Source organism: Symsagittifera roscoffensis, chromosome 9 (genome assembly GCF_963678635.1).
Source record: "Symsagittifera roscoffensis chromosome 9, txSymRosc1.1, whole genome shotgun sequence".
Classification (NCBI taxonomy): Eukaryota; Metazoa; Xenacoelomorpha; order Acoela; family Convolutidae; genus Symsagittifera; species Symsagittifera roscoffensis.
In genome coordinates this window covers 17,968,047-17,990,275 of record NC_087070.1, presented here as the reverse complement: position 1 = coordinate 17,990,275, position 22,229 = coordinate 17,968,047, and the positions used below count along the sequence as shown (strand labels likewise).

At 34.8% G+C, this 22,229-nt stretch overlaps 2 protein-coding genes across 3 annotated transcripts in view; one reads left to right on the top strand and one right to left on the bottom strand.

The window, feature by feature from the left end:
• LOC134853853 (2-oxoglutarate and iron-dependent oxygenase domain-containing protein 2-like) overlaps window positions 1-22,229 on the top strand; it is a 606,153-nt gene that overhangs the window by 38,922 nt on the left and 545,002 nt on the right. The window lies entirely within an intron of this gene.
• Window positions 4,916-19,644, bottom strand: LOC134854253 (dentin sialophosphoprotein-like). 2 transcript variants are annotated; one of them, XM_063870438.1, is made up of 13 exons: window positions 18,993-19,644; window positions 17,661-18,680; window positions 16,934-17,241; window positions 16,508-16,596; window positions 16,172-16,322; window positions 15,694-15,781; window positions 11,757-11,804; window positions 11,375-11,491; window positions 11,036-11,138; window positions 8,673-8,843; window positions 8,095-8,172; window positions 5,686-5,886; window positions 4,916-5,338 (listed from the first exon to the last, which is right to left on the bottom strand). In XM_063870438.1, exons 1-13 carry the CDS (start codon window positions 19,406-19,408, stop codon window positions 5,195-5,197), a joined length of 2,934 nt encoding a protein of 977 aa, XP_063726508.1. In that variant the 5' UTR covers window positions 19,409-19,644; the 3' UTR covers window positions 4,916-5,194. The 2 variants fall into 2 exon arrangements, with proteins under 2 accessions (XP_063726508.1, XP_063726507.1); XM_063870437.1 differs by having other exon boundaries at window positions 16,508-16,599; window positions 18,993-19,643.

The window sequence follows — 22,229 nt, the reverse complement described above, 5'->3', positions numbered from 1 at the left end:
AAGAAACGAAGTAAGACAAAATTGGCACGAAAAACAAAACATATAACAAACAAGGATAGCCAGTTGGAAAAAAGTAGCACAGAAAATTCCGATAACAAAAAAAAACATGTTTTTTGTGCAAATTGTGATGTTTTGTTTTTGTTTGTTTGGCTATGAGCAGACCTAGACGAAAGCCTACAAAATAAAAACATTTAATACCAAAAGTACAAGCGCATATTTGACAGTAGCTTGAATCTAAAAATTATTCGAAAAAATACTAAAACATAAAAAAAAAATCATTTGAATTTTTCTAATTTTTTGCAAGTGTCGAAAAAAAATTAGTTCAAGTGCTGAAAACGAAAATTCTGTTCAACAGAGCCAAAAAATTGAACAAATGTCAGCGTATTAGGAGCGGCAATCAAAATAAAACGGCGATCGTTTACAATCTTAAGTGACACTTTAAGATTTTGAGCGAGAAAATTTGCAACTTAGACGTTTCGGCGCCAAAATAATTGTTTAATTTATCGTTGCAGACATTTTGGCGCCAAAATTGGAGTGATTTTCTTTGTTAATTAGCGTCAGTAATTTCCCGCTTTTTAGAAAATGCGTTTAAATAATTCTGAAATTTTTCCTGCATTATTCAGCACTGTTGTACTTCGGCACTGTTGAACGGAACTTTTTTTAGCGTGTTTTCAACTTTTTAGTTGTAAAACAGGCGCTAAAAAGCTTCAAAATCAATATTCCTGGAGTAAACTTAAAATTTTAAGCAATAGTTCGGTATTATAGGCCTACTCGTTAGCTTTATTTGCTCGAAACTAGACCAAAAACCGAAAATAATAAACCGGTTTTTCTCTACACCAAGGATTTTTTTAGAAAACTGTTAAAAGCATCGAATCAAAACTGCAATGGCTTGAGTGTGATATATCATTCCACCCCTTCCCATGGTTGTTGGTGGTATCTGAACTTTGCGTAGGAAAAACTAGAAAAAAGAAGAAAAAACTAAAACAGATACAAATACAGAGTTCCTCGCCACTTGCAGTGGTCGGAACCGAAAGCAAAAAAAAATGATAGAGGAGACATATGTTTCTCGACTAAATTTTGTTGTCCATGATGAACAATTCTAAATGACAACGATTGGAGTTTATTCCAAGGCCAATAACATTTTTCACTCATGCGAATTGGAGCTTAGCAACGCTTGCGATATACAACACGTAGCATTCATGATAATCTTAACCTACAATATTTGGTAAACCTAATTTGCCAAAAACAGGTGTCGTAAAATTTCAGCTATAACTTTGAAGCCAAAAAATTATACGGATTTTGAAACTCTCATTCAGGTTTTGAAACCCTTACCTACCTTACAAACCTAAGAAATTAAACACTTTGCAGCCTTCATTCACGCTGAAAAGCTTTGAATGCACAAATATTGATTTTGATCTTCAAGCGATGCAGCATAAAATTGATTGCCTGAATTAGTCCCTTCATTTAGTTGATCGATTCAGTTTTGTACTCAAAAACATAAAATGCACCGCTCCAAATGCAACCTTGAAATCAAAGTTAACGTTTTCGAAATCTCATTTAAGTAAATTTCTTCGAAAGAAACAGGTTTGATTTTTTTACTCACAGATCTGAAGCTGACGAGTTCTAGCTGGTTTGAAAATAACTTCGAGAATTCGTTTCACTTTTTGGTGTAGGACAACTTTAGTTGTATGCTAAAATCCTTATGTAAAAACAATCACTGATTAGCAGGTTAAACGTCAGTTTATAATTTGAAGCAGATGTTTAGTTGACAAAACTTTCCTCAATCAAGAAAACAAGACACAATTTTTAATGATTTGACCAAATTAAAAACTTATCTCTTTTCCAAAGCTTAAATTATTAAGGCCAGACTGTGGCCACAAAAGAGTCTTTTACGCTCAACAACTTGATTTGTTTAGTTTCACTTGCGAATCTTTCGGTTTGTTTTTGTAGTTTTTTTGAAGACCATGTGTTAGTTGTACGAGTTTAAAGTATGCTGATTGATTTTCAATTTTAATAGCAGAAGCTTATAATGATTTTGATTGATTCAAAGCTTTTTCGTGCTCTACAATCTTTCATTCAACCCTTAAATTCAAACTCCTCACCACATAGTTATCTGTAATTGCCGTTTTTAAAAGTTCCGAGATTTCTTCAAAAATTCAAAAAACTTGTGTTTCCCTAGTAAGTCATTTTGAGTTTAAAAATTTAGTCTAGCATCCAAAAACTTTTAATTAAACAAAACATTTTCAGCTTTTCGTCGGTCCGGAAAAAAAAAACGATTAAATACTAAAAAAATTCAACATGTTGCATATTTTACAGAAGTATGGGAAAGGACACGTAAACGGTGGTAATGGTTGTCTTAATTCGGTTTTGACACGTAATGGTTGTCACTTTTTCCAAAAATCAAAACAGAGCCAACAGACAGTTGGAAAAGAGTCATAAACGCAAGTAAACAGAACAAAACGGACTTAATTTTTGAAAAAAAATCAACTTTAGAGTTTCGAAAAAAAATAGATGACCGTACAGCTCTTTGAATATCTAGAACAAATTATGATTGACACTTTTTTGATTAAAAAAACAAATTGAGAAAACTGGATCAATATGTACAACTTTTATTGCGCTGCGAAATTCGATAAAAAAATTCAACTTTCGAAACCGGAAGTCGGTCACGTTTTTCGTGACCTTGACATTTTCGCTGTTAGATAAGGGAGTTTGCCTTCCCTTTAACAAAAGAAATGATCTACGCTTGAGAAGAAATCAAAAGTTGAACCACGAAAAAATATATATCTTTCAGCCTGAACAAATTTAAGACTTTTCCTGAAAAAAAAAGCTTAACAAAAAATCATCGCGAAATTGCGCTTTGCAAACACTAGCAAAAACACGACAAAAAAGCAGCTTTATAATGTGAAGTAAGAAAAAAACAGAAATAAGTCTCGAAGTAGTATAAAAATTCGTCTAGGATTCGATCAGCGCCCTATTGCAATCATGAGATTATGAGTCTCACGCACTAACCACTCAGCCACGCACGCTTAACCAGCGACAAACACTAGTCAAGAATGAGGCAGCTTCATATGCTAATCAATTGCCAATGCCATTCAGCAAAAGTGGAACCAAATACGAAAAGACACAATTTTGCAAATAATAATTTGGAATATAACAAACTGAAGACATCCACACTAACTTTGCATGTAATCAATTTGATATCATATAGCCACAGCATGTATCAAAAATGCATTTCGAAAAATGGCAACATATTGACTTAGATTTTTTCGGTTCATAGATTTTTTCGGTTCATTTGATGAAATAAAATGCATCAATTGTGTTAAATTATTACATTCAAATGCCTAAGCAGATACTATCAAAAATCCGTAAATGTAAACCAAAAGTGGCACCAATATTTGGGACTTAGGTTGGATAAAAAAAAAGAAGTCCTTCTATTACACTAACGCAAGCTCGAAAGAGTAAACACCGCTATGCTGGTTTCAAAATGAAATACCCCAAAATTTTCTTTCTTCGAATCAAAAAGCGACTATAATTAACTTCCACAAATGGTCAACCAGCACAGCGTATATAAATTTTTGAGATTTTAAATGAAATATTTAACCAACTAGCTATAGGAAGCTTTGAAACACAAAACTGAAAAACTATTTGGTTTACAATCAACAAAAAAAAAACAAACGACTAAAAAAAAAGAGTCACGATTAATGAACTTTTTATGTTAAACTGCTCTTAACCCCAACAATCTTTTCTTTAGGTACATACAACCGGAAAAAAAGAACATACCCCACCACAGTGACTTGGCGTACTTAATAACAAACGGAAAAAAACTTGTACCTTTTTAAGAAGTTCAACACCTGAAGTTCAAAAATTGGAAAATGAGCAAAATGCATTGAAAAAAAAAATTGGGAAAAACAAACTGAACCTGTTATAATCAAAACCATGGAATCTTTTTTTTCGCATTTTTATTTTCCGATCCATGTTTTGGAATAAAGCATAGCTCTTCGAACTATTAACGAACTTTGTACCAAAAAACATAGTAACACACAGTCAAAAAAAGTGTCAATGAATGAATTGTCTGTTAAAAAGCTTTCGAATTTTTAATTTTTAAGAAAAATTTATATCATCTTAAGTTATTTGACTTTTGTTAAAAATTAATAATTGAAAATTTAAAAAAAAATGCAATTTGAGAAAAAAACTGGACCAATGGTTAACTTTTTATTAGGCTGGAATTCTGAAAACTCAAATGTATTTTTGCAACTAGAACAAATTTACGTTTTTTCGAGCCTTTTGCTTAATCGTTATTCGATATTATTTTAGCAATCGAATTTAAACAACCTCTATATATACATATAAATGCCTTCAATAAGTTGATAGACACTTAATGATTTTTGAAGAAAAAAAAATTGCCATTTTCGAGATTTCAGAAGCAAACTAAATTGTCTTAAAACGGACTATTAAAATTCCAGTTTTTAAATGCAATCGACCTGTTCAGAGTAATTTTGATTAAAATTTATATTTTTTTTGCTTTAAATTAGAAAAAAGAACATTGAATATTCTGTTTGTGAACGTAAATGAACAAAATGATTTCGAAAGCAAGCTTCAAAGGCAAACCAAACGTCTGAGTATGAACTCTATTGAAAAATACTGAATACTCTTCTTGTCTTGAAAAAAAATACGCAAAAAAGACAATTGGCTCTAAATGATCTGAAACGAAGAAATATGAGCTGTTACACTCGAGAACTGTTAACCGCAACTTGAATCACGATTGAAAGTGGTATACTATAAAATCACTCGACCCCATCTGCTCTTATTGGTAGTACCAAAATTTGCGCAAAAAAAAAACAAACCAAATCATGCTACAGACGAGCAACAAACGAAATTGAGAGAAGCTATCGGTTTACCTGGTACATGATTAAAATTTGATTCACATGGATATCAATTTCAATTCTATGGAACATTTTTGGTTTGCAAACAGAAGACATCAACTTGAACAAAAACCAACTTTCGATACACAAAATATTAAATAACCGACTTTCTACACTACATCCTATTTTACATATTAGCACAAAATTTTAGTTTAATTCTAATAACGAAGTAGCTTCTATATAATTGAGGTAAGTTTCCTAAATTGATGGGCTCCTCAAATCATCGAATCATTTTCAGTTGTTTTTCATATTTAACGGCCTTGTTTATATTCTCAACTGGAATCTTGGCTACTGGATGGAATGGAGTTTGGGTTATTTTGGGCGGAAGATAGGAATAGGACGAGAATGATTGCGGAGATTAGAAAGAAGAGAGCCAGAGATAGTTCAGAGGCAGTCAGATTCCAGGGGGTCAGGGTCTAAAACAACAACACAAAAAAATCAAGCTACTTTTCAATAACAATTCAAAATTCCCATACTTAATTGAAATCATGCTCAATTTTGCGATTTGCATATCAAACAGTAAGACAAAACGATATGAATGGATGCAAATCAACATTTGTAAAGAATGTTTTTTTGTTTTTGCGCTATTTTAGGTTCTAAACAGAAATAATGGGAAAAACTTCTACGCATCTACTATAAATTATGAAAACCAGTGGAATATGACTGCAAATTAGTTTTGACAGGAGAGAATGATAGCTCTTACCTTCAAAATGTACATGACATTTTAGCTGAAAAATTATGAAACACCTCATTCCTATCTCACCTTTGAGTTTCCTGCTTCTTTCTGCTTTATGACTGTCTTCTGAGTTTCGTCTGAATTATCATCTGATTCTTTGATATACATATTATTGTTGCTTGGTTCCACTTTATTCGTTGGTTGCATCATGCGCAAGTAGACTTCCTTCTCTCTAGCCAAGTCAATTCTTCTTCTCTCTTGCACTTCACTCATCAGATTGCTGATCTCCTAGTCAACCAAACATGATCGGGCATAAATTAGGCCTTGGCTTGATTTAAACCCCAAAACATATACAAGGTCAGTGCATTAGAGAGTTTTCCTGATTAATGTTTGCCAGCGTTATACGCAAAACTATCTAAAAATAAACCCAAATATTACAAACTTCTGCCATAATCGTTTGTTGCCCTTCTGATTAATGGCTCAACCAAAAAGCGGATTTTTTGAAGTAGCTGAAGGATAGCGGGGTGTTGTACCATTAACACAGAATGTTCCGAGGACAATGATTTAAGAAAAACCAAAGTAAAAAACTTCTAAAATCGAATAAAAAATTTCTGTCTAACGATCTGATATTTTTTCCAAAAATAAGGTGAACAATTAAAAACCGAGTAGCAATAATAGCTAATGACGTATTTAGAGTAGAAACTCTGGGGGTGAACCTCTAATCGATATGTCTAATTTAGACTAAAAACCGATTTGTTCTCGAGACTTAAATACCTTTAATGAATTATTTAAATAATCGCAAACATAGCGATTTGACAGTTGGAAAGGAGTCAGTGAACACGAGGAAACAAACTGGAAGAACAGATGTCATTAAAACTCTTTGAATTTCTAAAACATTTTAGGATTGACACGTTTTTGATAAAATAAACCAAATTTGAGAAAACTGGATCAATAGGTAAAACTAGCTAAAATAGTTAGAAACGAAAATCCACTTTCGAAACTAGAAATCGATCACCTTTTTCGTGACCTTCACACTTTGGTTGTTCGATAGCGGAGTTTGCTTTCCTTTCATACAGAGCCAAGGCTGCGCTTCCGAAACACTAGCAAGAACACGACAAAAAAAGCTGCTTTATAAATAGAAAAAAGAAAAAATAGAAATAAACCTCGAAATAAGAAAGCTTTGCTAGGTATTGGACTCGAACCTGCGACCTCGAAACCCTGCCCGCTTGGCCACAAACTCTTTACAACCCACAAACAATAGTCACGAATAAAACAGCTATACATGCTAATAAATTGCCAATGCAATGCAGCAAAAGTTGCACCAAATACAAATAGACACAATTTGGCATGTACTAATTTAAAATACGCTAGCATCCATGCTAGCTTTGCATGTAATAAAATCAAATGCAAGAAGCTAATATATCAATAAACACAGAATCGAAACTGCGCTTCGCTAACACTTGCGAGAACACGACCAAAAAGCAGCTCTATCAAGTGAAATAAGAAAAAGTAGAAATAAGCCTCGAAATAGTAAAAACTCGGCTACGTGTAGGATTCCAATCAGCGACCTCGCAACATTGAGTCTCACGCATAACCACTCAGCCATGGATGCTGACATTCGCTAGTAAAATGCCAAGTCTATATCGCAAAAGGGGCACCAAATACAAAAAGACTCAATTTTGCATGCGATAAATTGGAAAGCATAAGGCCAAATTAAGTATAAATTAAGCATTTCAAAAAAAAAATTGCGAGATAAATTGAGTTGGAAAACTTCTGAAATCGAGATTTTTATCATTGTAGTGCTGTTTGAAACAATTACCTTTTTTCGGCTCGAACTAATACACTCGCTTCTAATAAAAAAATAAGGTTCGCAAGTGTAATTAAGCATTTCAAAGACGTTGCGAGATATATAAAGAGTTGGAAAATTTCTCAAATCGAGTTTTTATTATTGTACTGATATTTGAAGCAAATAGCTTTTTTCGGTTCATTTGAACGAACAGAACTGCATCAACTGTGTTAACTTATAACAAAGCGAATGTCGAAGCACACGCTATCAAAAAGCTGTAAAGGTGCCCCAAAAAGAGCACCAATATTTGCGACTAAGGTTAGAAACTACCTATAACACTACCTCACTAAAGTTCGCAAGTGTAAACAAAGGAAATGAAATGAACTTAAAATAAATCAAAATTCAAACCTCGAAAAAATAAATTTGAGCCTGAAGAAGTTCTAGGCTTTTCCTAAAAAAATCATCACGACCTATTTAAGAGTCTGAGCTATTTCATCGACTCTTAACACCAAAACATGAATTTGAATGTAAGTCAATTTTAGTTTTATCCTGAAAAAACTGCACGAACTAAATAAGTGAAAACTTACTTTGAATATCAAATTCCGTTTAACCCAACAAAACAACTGATTCCGAAAAAGCAATGCCTTCAAATTAGCTCGAAGGAAATGTCGATTTGGGATAAACTAATGGATATCGGAAGAAGCTATTACCTTGTCTTTCGGGTGCATTTCTCTTGCCACTTTCAGCACTTCGATTGCTTCAACTATTTCTCCCAGACGGTAGAAAGCCTAAAAGGAAATCATTAATCAATCGGAGTTTTTCAGAAACAAACTTTTTTTGAAAATAAAAATAAGAAGAAAATACATTAGACGGAAAATACAGAACATCAAAGAAAATAAGGACAGATATAAAAAAATAATTTACTGATCCGAGATACAACGCAGCTTATACAAAATTTCAGCGATCTATTTGTCTTCTGATAAACGGTAAGTCCACTTTCTGTAAATACTCTCCGAATTGACAGGAAAAACTTTTCCTTGAATTGTTCATAACAGCTTTCTTGCTAATATACCGAATTGCGTTTATAATACGAAGTTATGAGAAACAAATGCATTCGCCATTTGGATTGATCAAAATGCCAAATTCCACTTCATTGTTGCAGCGGTGAAAAGGCTCCTCAAAATTAAACCATGAAACGTTGAAGAGTTTATATTTTTGTATTGATATAGAAAATAAAGATAGGGAAGATATAGGGAAGATAGATTCAATTCGACTTTTTTAAACTTACCGTAGCCTTTCTGAATAGCGCCTTGGCATTATTGGGCTGTATTTCTAGCACGAAGTCACATGATACTATGGCCTGTCTGTATAATTCACAGTGGAGCTGAGAATGCGCGAGGTTATTGTGTATAGCAACTGTCCACTGTTGCATCTCATCAACCCCCAATTTGGTCTCATTCTAAATTGAAATTCAGATTAGACAAACTAAATAAGAGACCTGCTACCATGATGCGGGCTCGCTGCGTGAGCGGAAGGCAACATTACCCGGCCCCCTAAGATAGCCAACAGTCATTTGGAAAGCTACATTAAACTACAAGATGGAAAATAATTTTTCAATTTCAAATACACAAATATAACATTTCAGAGCTGTTTGAATTTAAAGAATATTTTATGATCGACACTTTTTTATATAAAACTAGCCCAATTAAAGAAAACTGGATGAGTTGGTAATTTTTCTATCCCACTGTGCGATCTAAAAAATTAAATTAACTTTTAATACTGACAGTCATTTTTGTTGTTTTGAGCCATTTGTACGGTTTTATTTAAAGAGCGTGATTTGCCTTCATTTTAGCATAAAAAAAACGAAAAGAACTAGAAAAAGTCAACCACCAAAAATAATAATTAAAATATGATCAAATTTGAAGCTTTATATTTAAAATACCGAACGATTTAAATAATGTTTCTCCACTTGATTCATGACTTTTAACATTTAACAAAAAGCATTCAATTCTTAATCAGAGCCAAAAATAGGTTCTCTCTGGCCACTTTTTTCAAAACAAAAAAAAACAAGCCTTACTTAAGAAAAATAAAGAATTTATTTCTTTGTCCGTGTTTTCAATAGAAACAATTTAATTTGAATAACATACTAACTCAATTAATAAGAAGAGAACAGACAACGAAAAAACTACACATAACTGACAACAATTGTATTCAAAAAAAACATAGCCAATCGAAGATTGGAAAAGAGTAATGAACGCAAGTAAACATAAAAAAAGACACTGACTTCCTTGAAAAAATCTCTTTCCAATTTCAAAGAAAAAAATTGATACACTTTAAGCTCTTTTAAGATTGGCGCTTTTTTGATAACATGAACCCAACTAAAGAAAACTGGATCAACAGGTTAAGTTTTTACTCAGCTGGAAAAGTTAAATTCAACTTACGAAACTAGCAATCGTTCACGTTTTTCGCCCCATTTCCATGTTCGTATTTGGAGAGAGCTTTTTACCTCACTTTCAGCAAATTGTTTTCAATTGAACTCAAAAAGTGCATTATACCTAAGTGCATCAATATTTTAACACTTTTTCCTGAAAAAAAAATTAGAAAAAAAAGTTAGTAAGACCTATATAAGAGTCTTCACTATGTTCATTACTCTTAATCAATTTTTAAAAATTAAAAACTTTTCTCAAAACTTTTTATTGCCAAGGAAGTGCTAAATGAAGCTTCCAAAACTAATTTTTCCTGAGTAAAAGGTAAAAATAGGTGTTCATATTCTTTAATTAAATAAACTTTTTAGCTTAACTTCGAGTGTTATTAGAACTTCTTACAGTTTTTTTTTCAAATTTTCCTTTTTCGGCGTAGTGCGTTTAAAGGATCTGAACAAAAAACTAGAGCTTAGGCATATTCGACAATCATAGTAAAATATGCAAGATAGAAAACAATTTTTGTTAAAATTTTTTTGATTTTGTTTTTTTTTCTATTCATTTTTCTAATTTTTGATTCCAAAAATGCACTAAAATGCTAAAAACAACTACTTTTTCTCCCGTAGAACTAAATTTTTACGGCCTAAATTAAGCTACTGTAAGCTTTTCAGCCTTTAAAATAAGCTAACGCAAGCTCATTTATTCGCTCGAAATTAGACTAAAACTAAAAAACTTCAAACCGATGTTTCTCGACACTGGGAAACTTTTTGGAAAGTTTTAATGCTGCTCAAATCACGACTGAAAGAGCTTTAATATGATATCTCACTCAACTCCCCATTTCATTCCGATGATTATTTATGGTACCTAATTTTGCGTGGAAAAAAAAGAAAAAATTCAAATACACCAAAATACAAAGCTTCCACCCCAAATTCAATGGTTGGAACAACAAGCAACTGTGCGGCATATACCTCACACATCTCGTAGCTACATTATGTTACACGAAAAATTGTACTCGAAGAATTTTACATGTTTCGTTTTTTAATAGCATGCTAATGAATGAGACTTTACATATCAATTTTAAAAAAAAATTGTTTTAGGGATAACCTTTTGCGCTTTTATAATTTTGAGTTTTGTAAAGAAAACAATTCTTTTAATCGTTTTTCGACTTAACTAAGTGAGCTTTCATGATACATATTCTGAGACTCAAAACTCTTGGTTTTTGTTCACTTGCCTCTTCTGCTTGTATGAGCTTGAGTGCCTGATTGTATCCATTCATGGCCTTCTCCCACTCTTTTCTCCTGGTGTAGAAATTTCCCTTCTCTTTTTTCACTCGCCTGAAATAAAGAAGACAAATAATTTTAAAAAATAAACGAGAAGATGAACAAAATTAAAACCTGCAAACTCTATTTTCACTGAAAATGCTGAATTTACATACAAATTACAAAACCACCAAAAACCATCGAAAAATCAGCAAAACACGCACCAAACAAGTCATGACAGTGCACAATCCGATCTGGAAGTTTCCAACAAAAACTACGCAAAAAATCGGCATTTTCCTCATTATACCTACAGCGCATATGTGAGTTGTTCGCCAGTGTAGAGAGCAAAGTCAGATGGGAGGTCTTTAGCATTCAGAAGTTCCAGAGTCAGCCGCACATCCGTATCGGCAGCTATCTCCACATCGGGCCTAGTGTAATGAACAAAAACCATTAAAAAATTTTTCACGACACGACACGCTTGACGCCATTGAATTTCTACTTCGCCAGAAATTGCTTTGATAGCAGTGGCTACAGCATTCAATTTATACAGAAAAAACGTTGTAATTCTAGATCATTCCTATGCGTTCGAGTGCTCGAATAGTTCATAGAGGGGTTAATTTTAAGCGGTACCGAGGGTTTCCAAAAAAGAATAAGCTGCTTTTACGAAAATACAGCGAATGAAAACTTTCTTACCATCCACGAGCATCGTGTGCAAATTCAGACTTCATTTCCGCAGGTTTGCTAAAACAGGGCTAATGTTCAGATGTTTAGCTTAGAAGTGCAACTTGCCAAGCAATTAACATAGATACTGCAATGCGGTCCCCAATCAATGATCATAAGGGATAGATCAAAATGAGATATTTTTTTTGATGCCAAGTAAGACAATAGCCAGAGCCTAGTAATACTATTGACACTTTTAGAATCAAAACAAAATAAACGAAGTGGTTAAAAAAAGTCGGTATCACTTGAGCAGCCACTCGCTGAGCCGAAAAAATTGTCTTGATAAAAACTTCATTGTCTCAAAAAATTTTATACCCCCCAAAACACAAATTTAAAAAATTTCGCTCATCAAACGATGCAATATGAGGTGATTAAGCCGATATAAAAATATACACAGAGGCGAAGCTGAGCTTCGCACCACTTGTGATTCAAAAATGAATTATTATCATTAAAATCAAACGAATTACTAAATCAAAAAAAATTTCAACAAAAGCCAAAGATATCTGAAAAAAAATTATCTGCAACATTAAAAACTATACAAGGAGCTTTCGCAATGATAGAAAAAAACGAATATTCGAAACAGACCTTTTAGCGGAATTAAGCCAACAAAAAAGGCGGACAGGCAATACTCTTAATTAGCCGAAAAATTTCAGTTTGCAAAAAAAACCGGTCTCGGATGGATTCGAACTCCCGGGCTTTGACGTCTCAAGCATGGGGTTTAGAGCAACTTGGAAGAAAGCGGAAACTTCAAAAAAGTCATACTATGGAAACCAAGCCGACAAAAGAAAGAGACGGACGATAGTCAGAAAAAGCACAAAAACTCTAGTTAACAAAAAAAAAGAAATCCCGGCCGGATTCGAACCACAAACCTTTGCAGTCTCAAGCAGTTGTGTTACTTTTCCACCGGAGGCACCGGATGGTTGATTGATTTTGAATTTATAATTACCAAGAGGTAACAAAGCCGAAAATATCCGAACAGAAACCCTTCAAGATGAACAAAATTCACACTAAATTCAAACCTTCAAGTCCCCTTCCCCCTCAGAATACACAAAAAAACTGTCGATTTAAAAAAGAGACCACTTAGTCGATTTTTAAAAAAATCGAAACCAATTAAGCCAAAAAAAATTAAATAAAAAAAACTATTAAAGAAATCGGGTGTAAAATTTAGGAAATCGAGTGGAAAAATACAACCTAGCGGAAATCAAATATCGATTCGACTGGATTTTTAAAAGGCCAAAATTCTAAAAGCAACAATATTAATAACTAACTAACTAAAAAATTAACGAACGAACGAACTATTTAACTAATTAACTAGCTAGCTAACTAACTACTTAACTAACTAACTAACTAACTAACTAACTAACTAACAAACAAACAAACAAACAAACAAACAAACAAACAAACAAACAAACAAACAAACAACCTAACCAACTAACTAACTAACTAACTAACTAACAAACTAACAAACTAACTAACTAACTAACAAGCTAACTAACTAACTAACTAAATAACTAACTCACTAACTATATAACTAACAAAATATCGAAATAAACCAAATAACAGAAGCTACAACCGTTTATCGGAAAAAAATCAAAAACCGAGAAAACGCATATCCAAAATCCGAGTTGATAAAATTACAAATGAATAAGACAATTTTCAACACAGACGTGAAGTTGCACTTCGAATACACAAGCAAAAATATGACCGACAACGCTACTGGGAAAAACTGAATGAGTAAAACTTTGAGCCTACAAAATTTCTTAAGTGACGCAAGCCAATTATGAGTCAACATAATTGCAAAGTGACGCAAGCCAATCATGACGCATTAGCAGTACCAGTCAACTTTAAAAAAAATTACCAACTAACATGCCTCAATTTACATAGCGGACTCATTTTAACTAGTATACGAAAAAGCTCATTAAAACATCCAACCTTGCCCAGGTTCGAACCCTCTTATTTTGTTGCGGGTCTCCTCCCTGCCTCTAGGCTACAGATCCACGAAACCTTGAAGCTAAAGTGATATTTTTAATACGAAACTGCTCGTATCAGAGCAAATCCCTGAATGTTCTGACTGCCTTTTAAGATCTATGGAGCAGTAATAACATGAAAAAATTACATGATAATTAAAATGAGATTTTTTTTTAATTTGAGTTTTTTTTTGTGAAAATCATCCCCCTTACGCCATATAAACTACAGAGTGATAAATTTCGCTCCTAGAAACAAATCAATTATGGCAAATAAGCTTCCTTCAACCAATTTGGAACGATTTCCGAGACGGATTAAATCTCCGCTTACGCGTTAATAGCGCGAAAAATATCGGGTATTAATTTTTCAAATTGACCAAACCGACCATTTTCAAACCCCCATAACTTTACAAAAAATGATCACAGATGAAATATCTATTCAAATTTAAGCTCAGAGGAACAATACCTTTTGAATGATTCCGTCAAAAATAGCTAGTAAAAAAATCAAAAAAAAACACCGAGCACAAATATTCCGTTACTTTTTTTATGAAAGTCGGAACAATATTAGTCGGTGTTGATATCCTTAGCATTGGATGTACTTAATAGCTGGTATTGATCAAAATGAACACTTTCAAAATGAACACATTTTACCGCAACAATTTTTGCATCACAACATTTGCGACTTAGGTTGGAAAAAAAGGATAGTTCAGACTATAACATAAGCCATGCTTGTGTAATGAACCAAGGTACCAGCAGGCGTCCAGGTGAGTCTGTAAAACAAAATTATTTACCTAAAAAGTCTAGCACGTGATTGTAATACCCTTGCTTATCGCTAGAGTAAAGAAGCGAAGCCCAATACTAAAAAAAAATGAGAAATGAAATTATACTGCGACTGTACAAACTGCTCAGCGCATGGCTCTTCTGTGCAAGCACTCATTCTGTAAATGTGTACTTGGGGTTATTACCCCTAGAGTTTTATTACTCTGAATTCATTATTATTATTATTATTATTATTATACAAAAACGGAGATTACAACCAACAAAGAATAGATAGGTCTTTAAAATCCCAAAATGATCAAAATGTGTCTGTTGTTGACGGAATCAGTGGACAAAATGACTGCAGGACAAGTCTGTTTGACAAGTTGTTAGCATGAAAAAGAAATCTAGGTTCTGATTTGATTTCAAAGCGGCATTGGCAAGTAGGGAACGGTGCTAGTGCAATAAACCGATGTAGCATGAAACCGAAACTTTAATTAGTAATATAAGTTACTTCAACTGCTACGCGGCAGTCAGTGTTCGGTTCAAGTCATTGCAGGTCGGGTGGACAAATGAAAGTTTTATTGCTTTATCGATTTTTGCTGCAGCGGTTTATTGCACGTCAGTATTTTTATACGTGCAAAAAATTCCGCATGCTAATCGCCGCCAATGTTAATAGGCGGCCGTTCCCTATGAAATACATGGGCAATGAAACTTTTCCAAATCCACCGCCTACCTAATATAGAAGTTGGGGGCATTATAGTAGTGGCCATTGGATAGAACTTATTGGACAATCTACTGGACAATCTATCCCATGGTAACTACTTTTCTACCTCAATTACAAAACTAGGAGATGGTCCTGTAGGTAGATCCAAATCTATAACTTCAATCAGCTAGCATCATGATTTGCTGAAAACAATTTTGAATATTTGATATTCTGACACTTCATTGCCAAGTATTTTTACTTATTCCATTCAAAATGTTTTGGCATTGCAACATTTATTAACTGGAAAACGAAAGGTTCCTTCAAATTATGTTTTACAACTAATTTAATTGCAACCAATCATACTCGACTATTTTCATTTCTGGTTTCCATAATTAAAAATTTATGAATTTGTGTGGAATAATTAAAAATATCCCAATATAGTGCAGGAAATAGTACAAGAACAAAATAAATTAAATCTACTCACTATCCGATTGATCCGAAAGCGAATCTGGAGGCACTCTCCACCACACACAGTTCATTCATCTGCATCAACTGCACACACAGATCCACAGCTGCAACCAAGATAGGCTCAGTTTAACTCCGTTCAGAGATGCCAAAAAGGATCACATTTGGATTCAATTGTAGTCCTACCAAACTTTTTCGTGGCATAAACTGATGCACTACTTACATACAAAAAATATATTTGCAGTTATCGAAACAAAATTATTATTAAAATCAAATTCTACAACTGTCACTGATATTAGAAACATCCAGATCCAAAAATGTAATTTTTCGTTTTGCCCTTGTTCCCTGTTAGTGTTAGTTTTAGCAAGTAATTTATCTATCTGCTGACCCCAAGACGACATGAAACCTAATGCGGCTCAAATTAAATTTTCGCCAAAAATTTTTTTAGCACCACGGAAGTCTTCAAGTCAAAACTTCCCACAAATTCTGACTCTTACCGTCGATGACATCTCCATCTCCCAATTTGAAGTCGAGTATGGTCTCAGACAGCAGGCTTGAGTTGTCCTCTTTAGATTCAAGAGAGTACTTCACAGTAACCATTTCTCCCTTTTTGGGCTTCGTGTCTTCGCCATATCCTTTTCTCAGCACCTAAACAACGACTGAAAATTGGGAATTCTAATTAAAAGATGGATAATGCTAATTTAAAAGTTCTAGAAGTGTAAACTGAACGTATTTGCTAGCTGCCGCGCAGTTTTGAAGGTAAGTGCTGAAAGCTACTTTGAAATTATTCGATGAATTAAACAAATATATTACAACAAGCATGTTGTTTTCACCTTTTTCCGCAAACAACCCGTGCCCAGAATGTCGTCCCATCCATCAGTCATTTCTGTTCTTTCCTCTTCTGCATCATTGTTCATGGAATCTTCTAAATATCAGCACTATCAACCAGTATTCGCTTTCCGATCAAATTACTTCCATAAAAGATTTCAGAAAAGACGCCATACGAACATTGAACATTACACCACATTTTTGAAAAATAAAATCATATATTACAAAACACTTTTCTGGTAACCAAGATAAACAAATGAAAAAACATCGGTACTTATAGTGCGCAAATTTTGATGTTAAAAGCAAAATCATAACAAAAAGCCAATTCATCGATGCATGAAATTTCATTAGCTATAGTTCGATATTGTATCTAAATTTAATAATCCAAATTGCTGTTTAAAAAATTGATTGGAAAACCTTGAGCAAATTACCTGTTGATAGACTTTCTTTTTCCAGCCCAACCTCTTTCACATCTTCAATTTCCTCGACTGACCTTTCACCTTCATCTTTCGGTTCACTTTCATTTTTATCTTCAAATTTGTCTTTAATTTCACAGTCCCTTGCAATTATATCGACATCGCCCGTGACTTCATGTCTGGCATCATCTTCATTGCGACACTCCTCAACTACCGTGCTGCCCCCACTCACATCGAAGTCGTTCCCTGCCTCCTCTCCTGTATTCGGGTGGGGGTAATTCACGTCGCCTTCTGACTGCCCAACGAGGCCTTTATCACTTTCCCTGTTTTCACAGAGATGTTTTATTCATGATGCTTTCAATGTTTTAGTTGCCATAAAAAATATTTTGACTACACAAGAATTTTTTTAGTTTTGATGATTTTTATCATTTCTGGAAAAATAGTTTCTATAAAATTACCTTCATTTTTCAATTTATTTTGAAGAAATGCATAGCGTTGAACTTTTGGGCGTTTCTGCATCTTCTTAATCTTAATTTCCAAAAATCTGAACACAAATCAATTATGGCATCTTATTGTTTAGACCTTTTACTTTTTTGAGAAAAGTAATTGCAAGATCGGAGAGAGCTGACGCCGCAAAATTTCAATGGGAAGTTCAGAAAATAAAATTACATTCGACTTATTTAACTTCTCCAACTAAAAAACCGCTGCCAACCAACATGAATACGCATGAATAAAACATCACTGTTCTCTATTCTCCATATCTTCCACACTATCATTGCCTGCCCATTCTACTCCCTCCAAATCGCCATCTCCAAAATCAGAAGCCGAACAATTCACACAAGTCGATAAATTACCAATCGTCACATCAGTTACGCATGAATCGACTCTCTTCAACAAGTGGCGTTGGAGCAACGAATCCGAAACCTCGTCGCACTCTCCGGTCTTTAATCCATTTTGGTTGTTTTCGTCTTCATAATTTGTAGCTTCGTCGTTACGTGGGTCCTTGTCGTTTTGCAACGTGATTCGTTTATATAACTCGTTCACTTTGCGCGTATTTTCTTCCGTGTATGGCATTTCTTCCAAATCACCAGCAGCGCCATCTAGAGCTTCAGTTCCTCCCATTGCGCCGATATTTTCCGTATTTATGTTCTCGGGATCCCTTTGAAACTTTTCACTTGACTGATCTGTATTTGATTCTACCTCTGAGTTTACTAACTGTTTAGATGTCACTGCAGTTGTTGAACTGTCTTCGTCGAAACTCCTGGTCGCCAACGAGGTGTCCTCACTGTCCAAAGCTGTCGAGGCCTCGGTTCCATGCGCAAATGACGAGCAGGTCTCGGTTTCCGAAGACGCACTTCGTACTTCCATTTCACGAGTCTGTTCGGTAAATGAAATCGAACTCGGTTCCGAGATCGTATCCCCAATGTTTTCATTGGACGCCTCAGGTACATTTGATTCAGTAGCACCTGAACTTTCTTCACTATTAGGAATGCTACTGCTGTCTTCTAAAAAACAGGTAACTTCGGATTTAACATGACTTACATCGTTAGTAGTTGATCCTAACTCGCAAGTAGTCGATTCTGTTTCGCCTTCCACGAATGAGTTAGTGCTCTCGTTTGATTTGTCAATAATGTCATCGTCGCGGACAACTGGATTGGAGGTATTCGAGGTCGCATTCGTCAGGACTCCGTAGCTCTCAGATGATTCTCCAGTGCATTGAGAGTCGGTTGTCTCGGAGATGTTCAAATAGGAGCTGCAGCTACTATTGGCATGAACAGAATAAATTTGAATTATATGAATAACTGAATCCAGCTGAGTAAAACAAACAGGTAAAACCTTGAGAAAAATAATCCAATCCAACGCCATAGTATTTCTTTAAAAAATCCATAAACTTCAGATTGTCAAATGTCTTAAGATCGCCCGGAATTGCTGATTGATTTTAGGCCTAAATTTATCCAAATGAATTTTGTAGAGTTTACTAATTGGTTACTTACAAAATTTTTGACGACAATCACTAGAATTTGTTTCTGTACTCATTTAGTTTAAAACTGATAATACTGTGAGCAAATGATACCTGTTTTCAGCATGCGATTCCAAAGTATCCGTTCTTGGAATATCTTTCTCATCAAGCGCCAACCCCGCTCCAACTATCGAACTACTGTTCGTCATTGGTTTAGCTGAACACAGACTCAAATCAACTGTATTATTACTTCCAAAGCTGTTCTCATCTTCAGTCGTTTTCGAGTCATCGCCATTCGATGCAACCTGTTGTATATGTTGGCCAGTAATCTCAGTCAGAACTGACTCTTGGCCGGTCGTTGCAGCCGGAAGCGTTTCTTCAGTTGTCGGCTCAACGAGTTCCAGAAGAACTTTCGGCTGATTGCCTCCCTCTTTGACATTTTGATCATTCAAACTCATCCCCTCGCCGTTTTGTTCACACGTTACTGCATTCGGCTCTTCGCCGTTTTCTACTTGCACGTAATCGGCCATTTGTGGTAAAAAAAAAACGGTCTTCCTCGTTCAGAATAAAGAAAATAACAATTCAGATAGTCAGCATAATTCTCAATGAAGAGAATCGATTTTATCCACAAGATAGGGAATTTTGTCACTTCTTATTGATTAGTTCGCGGTCTCAACAATGACCAACTGAAATGAAATAAGAGCAATTTTAATCTACAGAAGTAGTTATACCGACCGCAGTTTGTTAAATTAAACGTCCAAATAGTCTATGAAGAGCTGTATAGTTTTGTTCACGTTTAGTTTGATACTATGAAACTGCTATCAGCTAATAAGTAGCACTTAGTATTTAATGAGTACAAAAAGGCATCCGGTAATGCGTGATGACATACTGAAGGTTCGAAGTCTTCAGAAAAAGGGGTAAAGGAACTGAGCAGAGAAATGTTAAGGTAAAGACTCGCTGAAAATACCTCATCGACAAGCACCAGTGCTCATTAAATCTTGAGTGCGGTTTTTATAAATATCATACTGAAGCATTTTCAGTCAGAATTTGAGCTGCAATAAAAAACATTTAGAACATAGCCAAGAAACTATGAAAATCATTGATGAACACAAAAATTCGAAATGACAGATACTTCGTAAAAATTTTTAACTAAAAAAAGTAAAACAAACTTACTAAGATTTCAAGAAGATTTAATATTTGATACTCTTTGATCGATGAAGCCAAACACAGTTTAAGATAACTGGATCACCCGGTAATTTTTATCCCACAGAGAATTCCAATAACTAACACCAATTTTTGGAACTAAAAGTCATTAACAATTTTTCACGCCATCTGTATAATCTACCTATTATTAGGAAACTGAATTGAAGGTGCAATAATTGAAGCCCAACCGAAAAAAAATGAGTGAAAAAACCTGAAAAAAAAAGAAAAATTACACAACCAACTAAATAAAAATTTTAACTGGTTCATTAAGAAGTTTTGCCGGAATCGATTAAAAAAACTGGTCGGATACTTTTCGCTTTTATCGATTCCTGGTCGGAAGCTTTTCCATCTCTTTGCGTTCGCATGAAGATCCCTGTGTAGTTTTTGAGTAAAATTGCGTACGGTCGCTTTATCGTAGAAAGTCAAGTGTGGTTTCATATTGAAGCCATACGTCTCTACTCTACGGTTTAAACGTAAAAAAAACACACGCGTAATTGATAGACAAAAAGAAACACTTAAGCTTCTTGGGCTAGACTTTCCAATTCAGTCACACTTTCAATCCATGGTACGTCAACTCTTATACTTTCAAAACAGAACAATGAAGATTAGCAAACTGTTCGAGTCTCATAAGAGATCGGTCTGCTGAAAGACCTAGCCACCGTGTAGAGTTGGCGATTCTACTGTATTACATGCCATAGTAACCTGAGCGTAAGATTAATTAGTCACTAAGTTAAGAACTACAGCAAACAAATGTTTGAGCTCAAAATAGTTCTAGTTTGAAAGAATTCGTCAATCTTGTGCCAGAGAACAGAAAAACAACAAAATCGGCGAACCCCCCCCCCAATGGGAACTAAGGAATCTTATGTAATGAACTCAGAGGTGCGGTATTAGAGATGATTAGACCCATGGGGTCTAATAAAATAATAAAACCGGAAGTGTAAATAGCCCTATAAGAACTCGGCAACTAGCGGCAGTATTGGGCTCAAAACTTAGTATGTTGTAGGCCTAGTTGAGGGAAGCATAAATTTAGAAACGCAGACCCCCAGGACACCTACTTTCGGTTTTCATTCATAAAAAATTAAAACCACCATCAAATTCCGGAAGTTGTTTTTCGGCCCCCAATGAACGGAGCGATGATAGGTAATGGCAAAATACATCTTGGGTTATAATTTGAACCATTTTCAACGATTGGATCGGAAGATATAAGCACTTGGAAAACACCCCCTTAGACCGGAAATAGGCAATTTACGCAAATAATAAACGAGTGCATGTTGATTTTATTGCGGCAATAGACATGAGATACAAACCCCAAAAAACACCCCTAGCTGATAAAACCCTTCCGGCGACTCCTTCTGGTTGTTTAATCGCCAATTCCAGGGAAGTGATAATGGTTCTTAGAAATTGAATAACTTGAAGTATTAATGAGATAAGTTTGAAACCCCCATGAGACCCCATACCTGTCCAAGAAACTTTGACTGCAGGCGACCCCTGTGTGACCTTAAGTTGACCTTTGGGTTTTATGACCTCAAAAATGCAAAAAAACGCCGGGATTAACGCCGGAAAATGACGTATTTCCCAGACCCAATCGTTCGGAAACAAGAAGTGGTCACCTTACTAATAACTGAGAAGAAACTTGTATATTGGGACCTGAAGCAGAAGCTGATATAGTTGTACATTGCAACCCTGAAGTAGTAGAATTAATTCAAAGTGGACTTGGTAAACATTGGGTATAGGTTAGCTTGGCAAATGATCTTTTAAAAGCAATTCAACTGAATTAAAGAAAAGTAGTCCAAGAGGAAATTGGCAGTAGTAGGACCGCGGCATGAGAATTAAGTCTCCTAAGTACTATGAACAGACGGAAAATTTACTTGGCTCCCTGGATGTGTTTTTTTTTGGCTTATCCGACCCTAATAGGCGAACAACATACCCCTTGATAGCTAGGTCGGGATTGGAAGAATAGATGGAAATTTAGTTATTTGGAATATATTTGCTACCCATGAAATGGGTCTCCCCCTACCCTCGGGAGGTCGAAACCTTAACGGGATAAATAAAGAATGCATGGTTTGGAGATTGAGTGGAACTCGAAGGCTGAAGCTCACGGAGGTCAAGAATTAGTTGATTAGGATCGTATGACATATGTTTGCATGG

Excerpts from the sequence above, each read along its gene's own strand:
- LOC134854253 (XM_063870437.1), bottom strand. The coding sequence starts at position 19,408 with ATGGCCGATTACGTGCAAGTAGAAAACGGCGAAGAGCCGAATGCAGTA. Across the intron at positions 8,844-11,035 it reads AGCTCATACAAGCAGAAGAG|AATGAGACCAAATTGGGGGT; the intron begins GCAAGTGAACAA and ends ATTTCAATTTAG. Across the intron at positions 8,173-8,672 it reads CGCTATTCAGAAAGGCTACG|GCTTTCTACCGTCTGGGAGA; the intron begins GTAAGTTTAAAA and ends ATTTCCTTTTAG.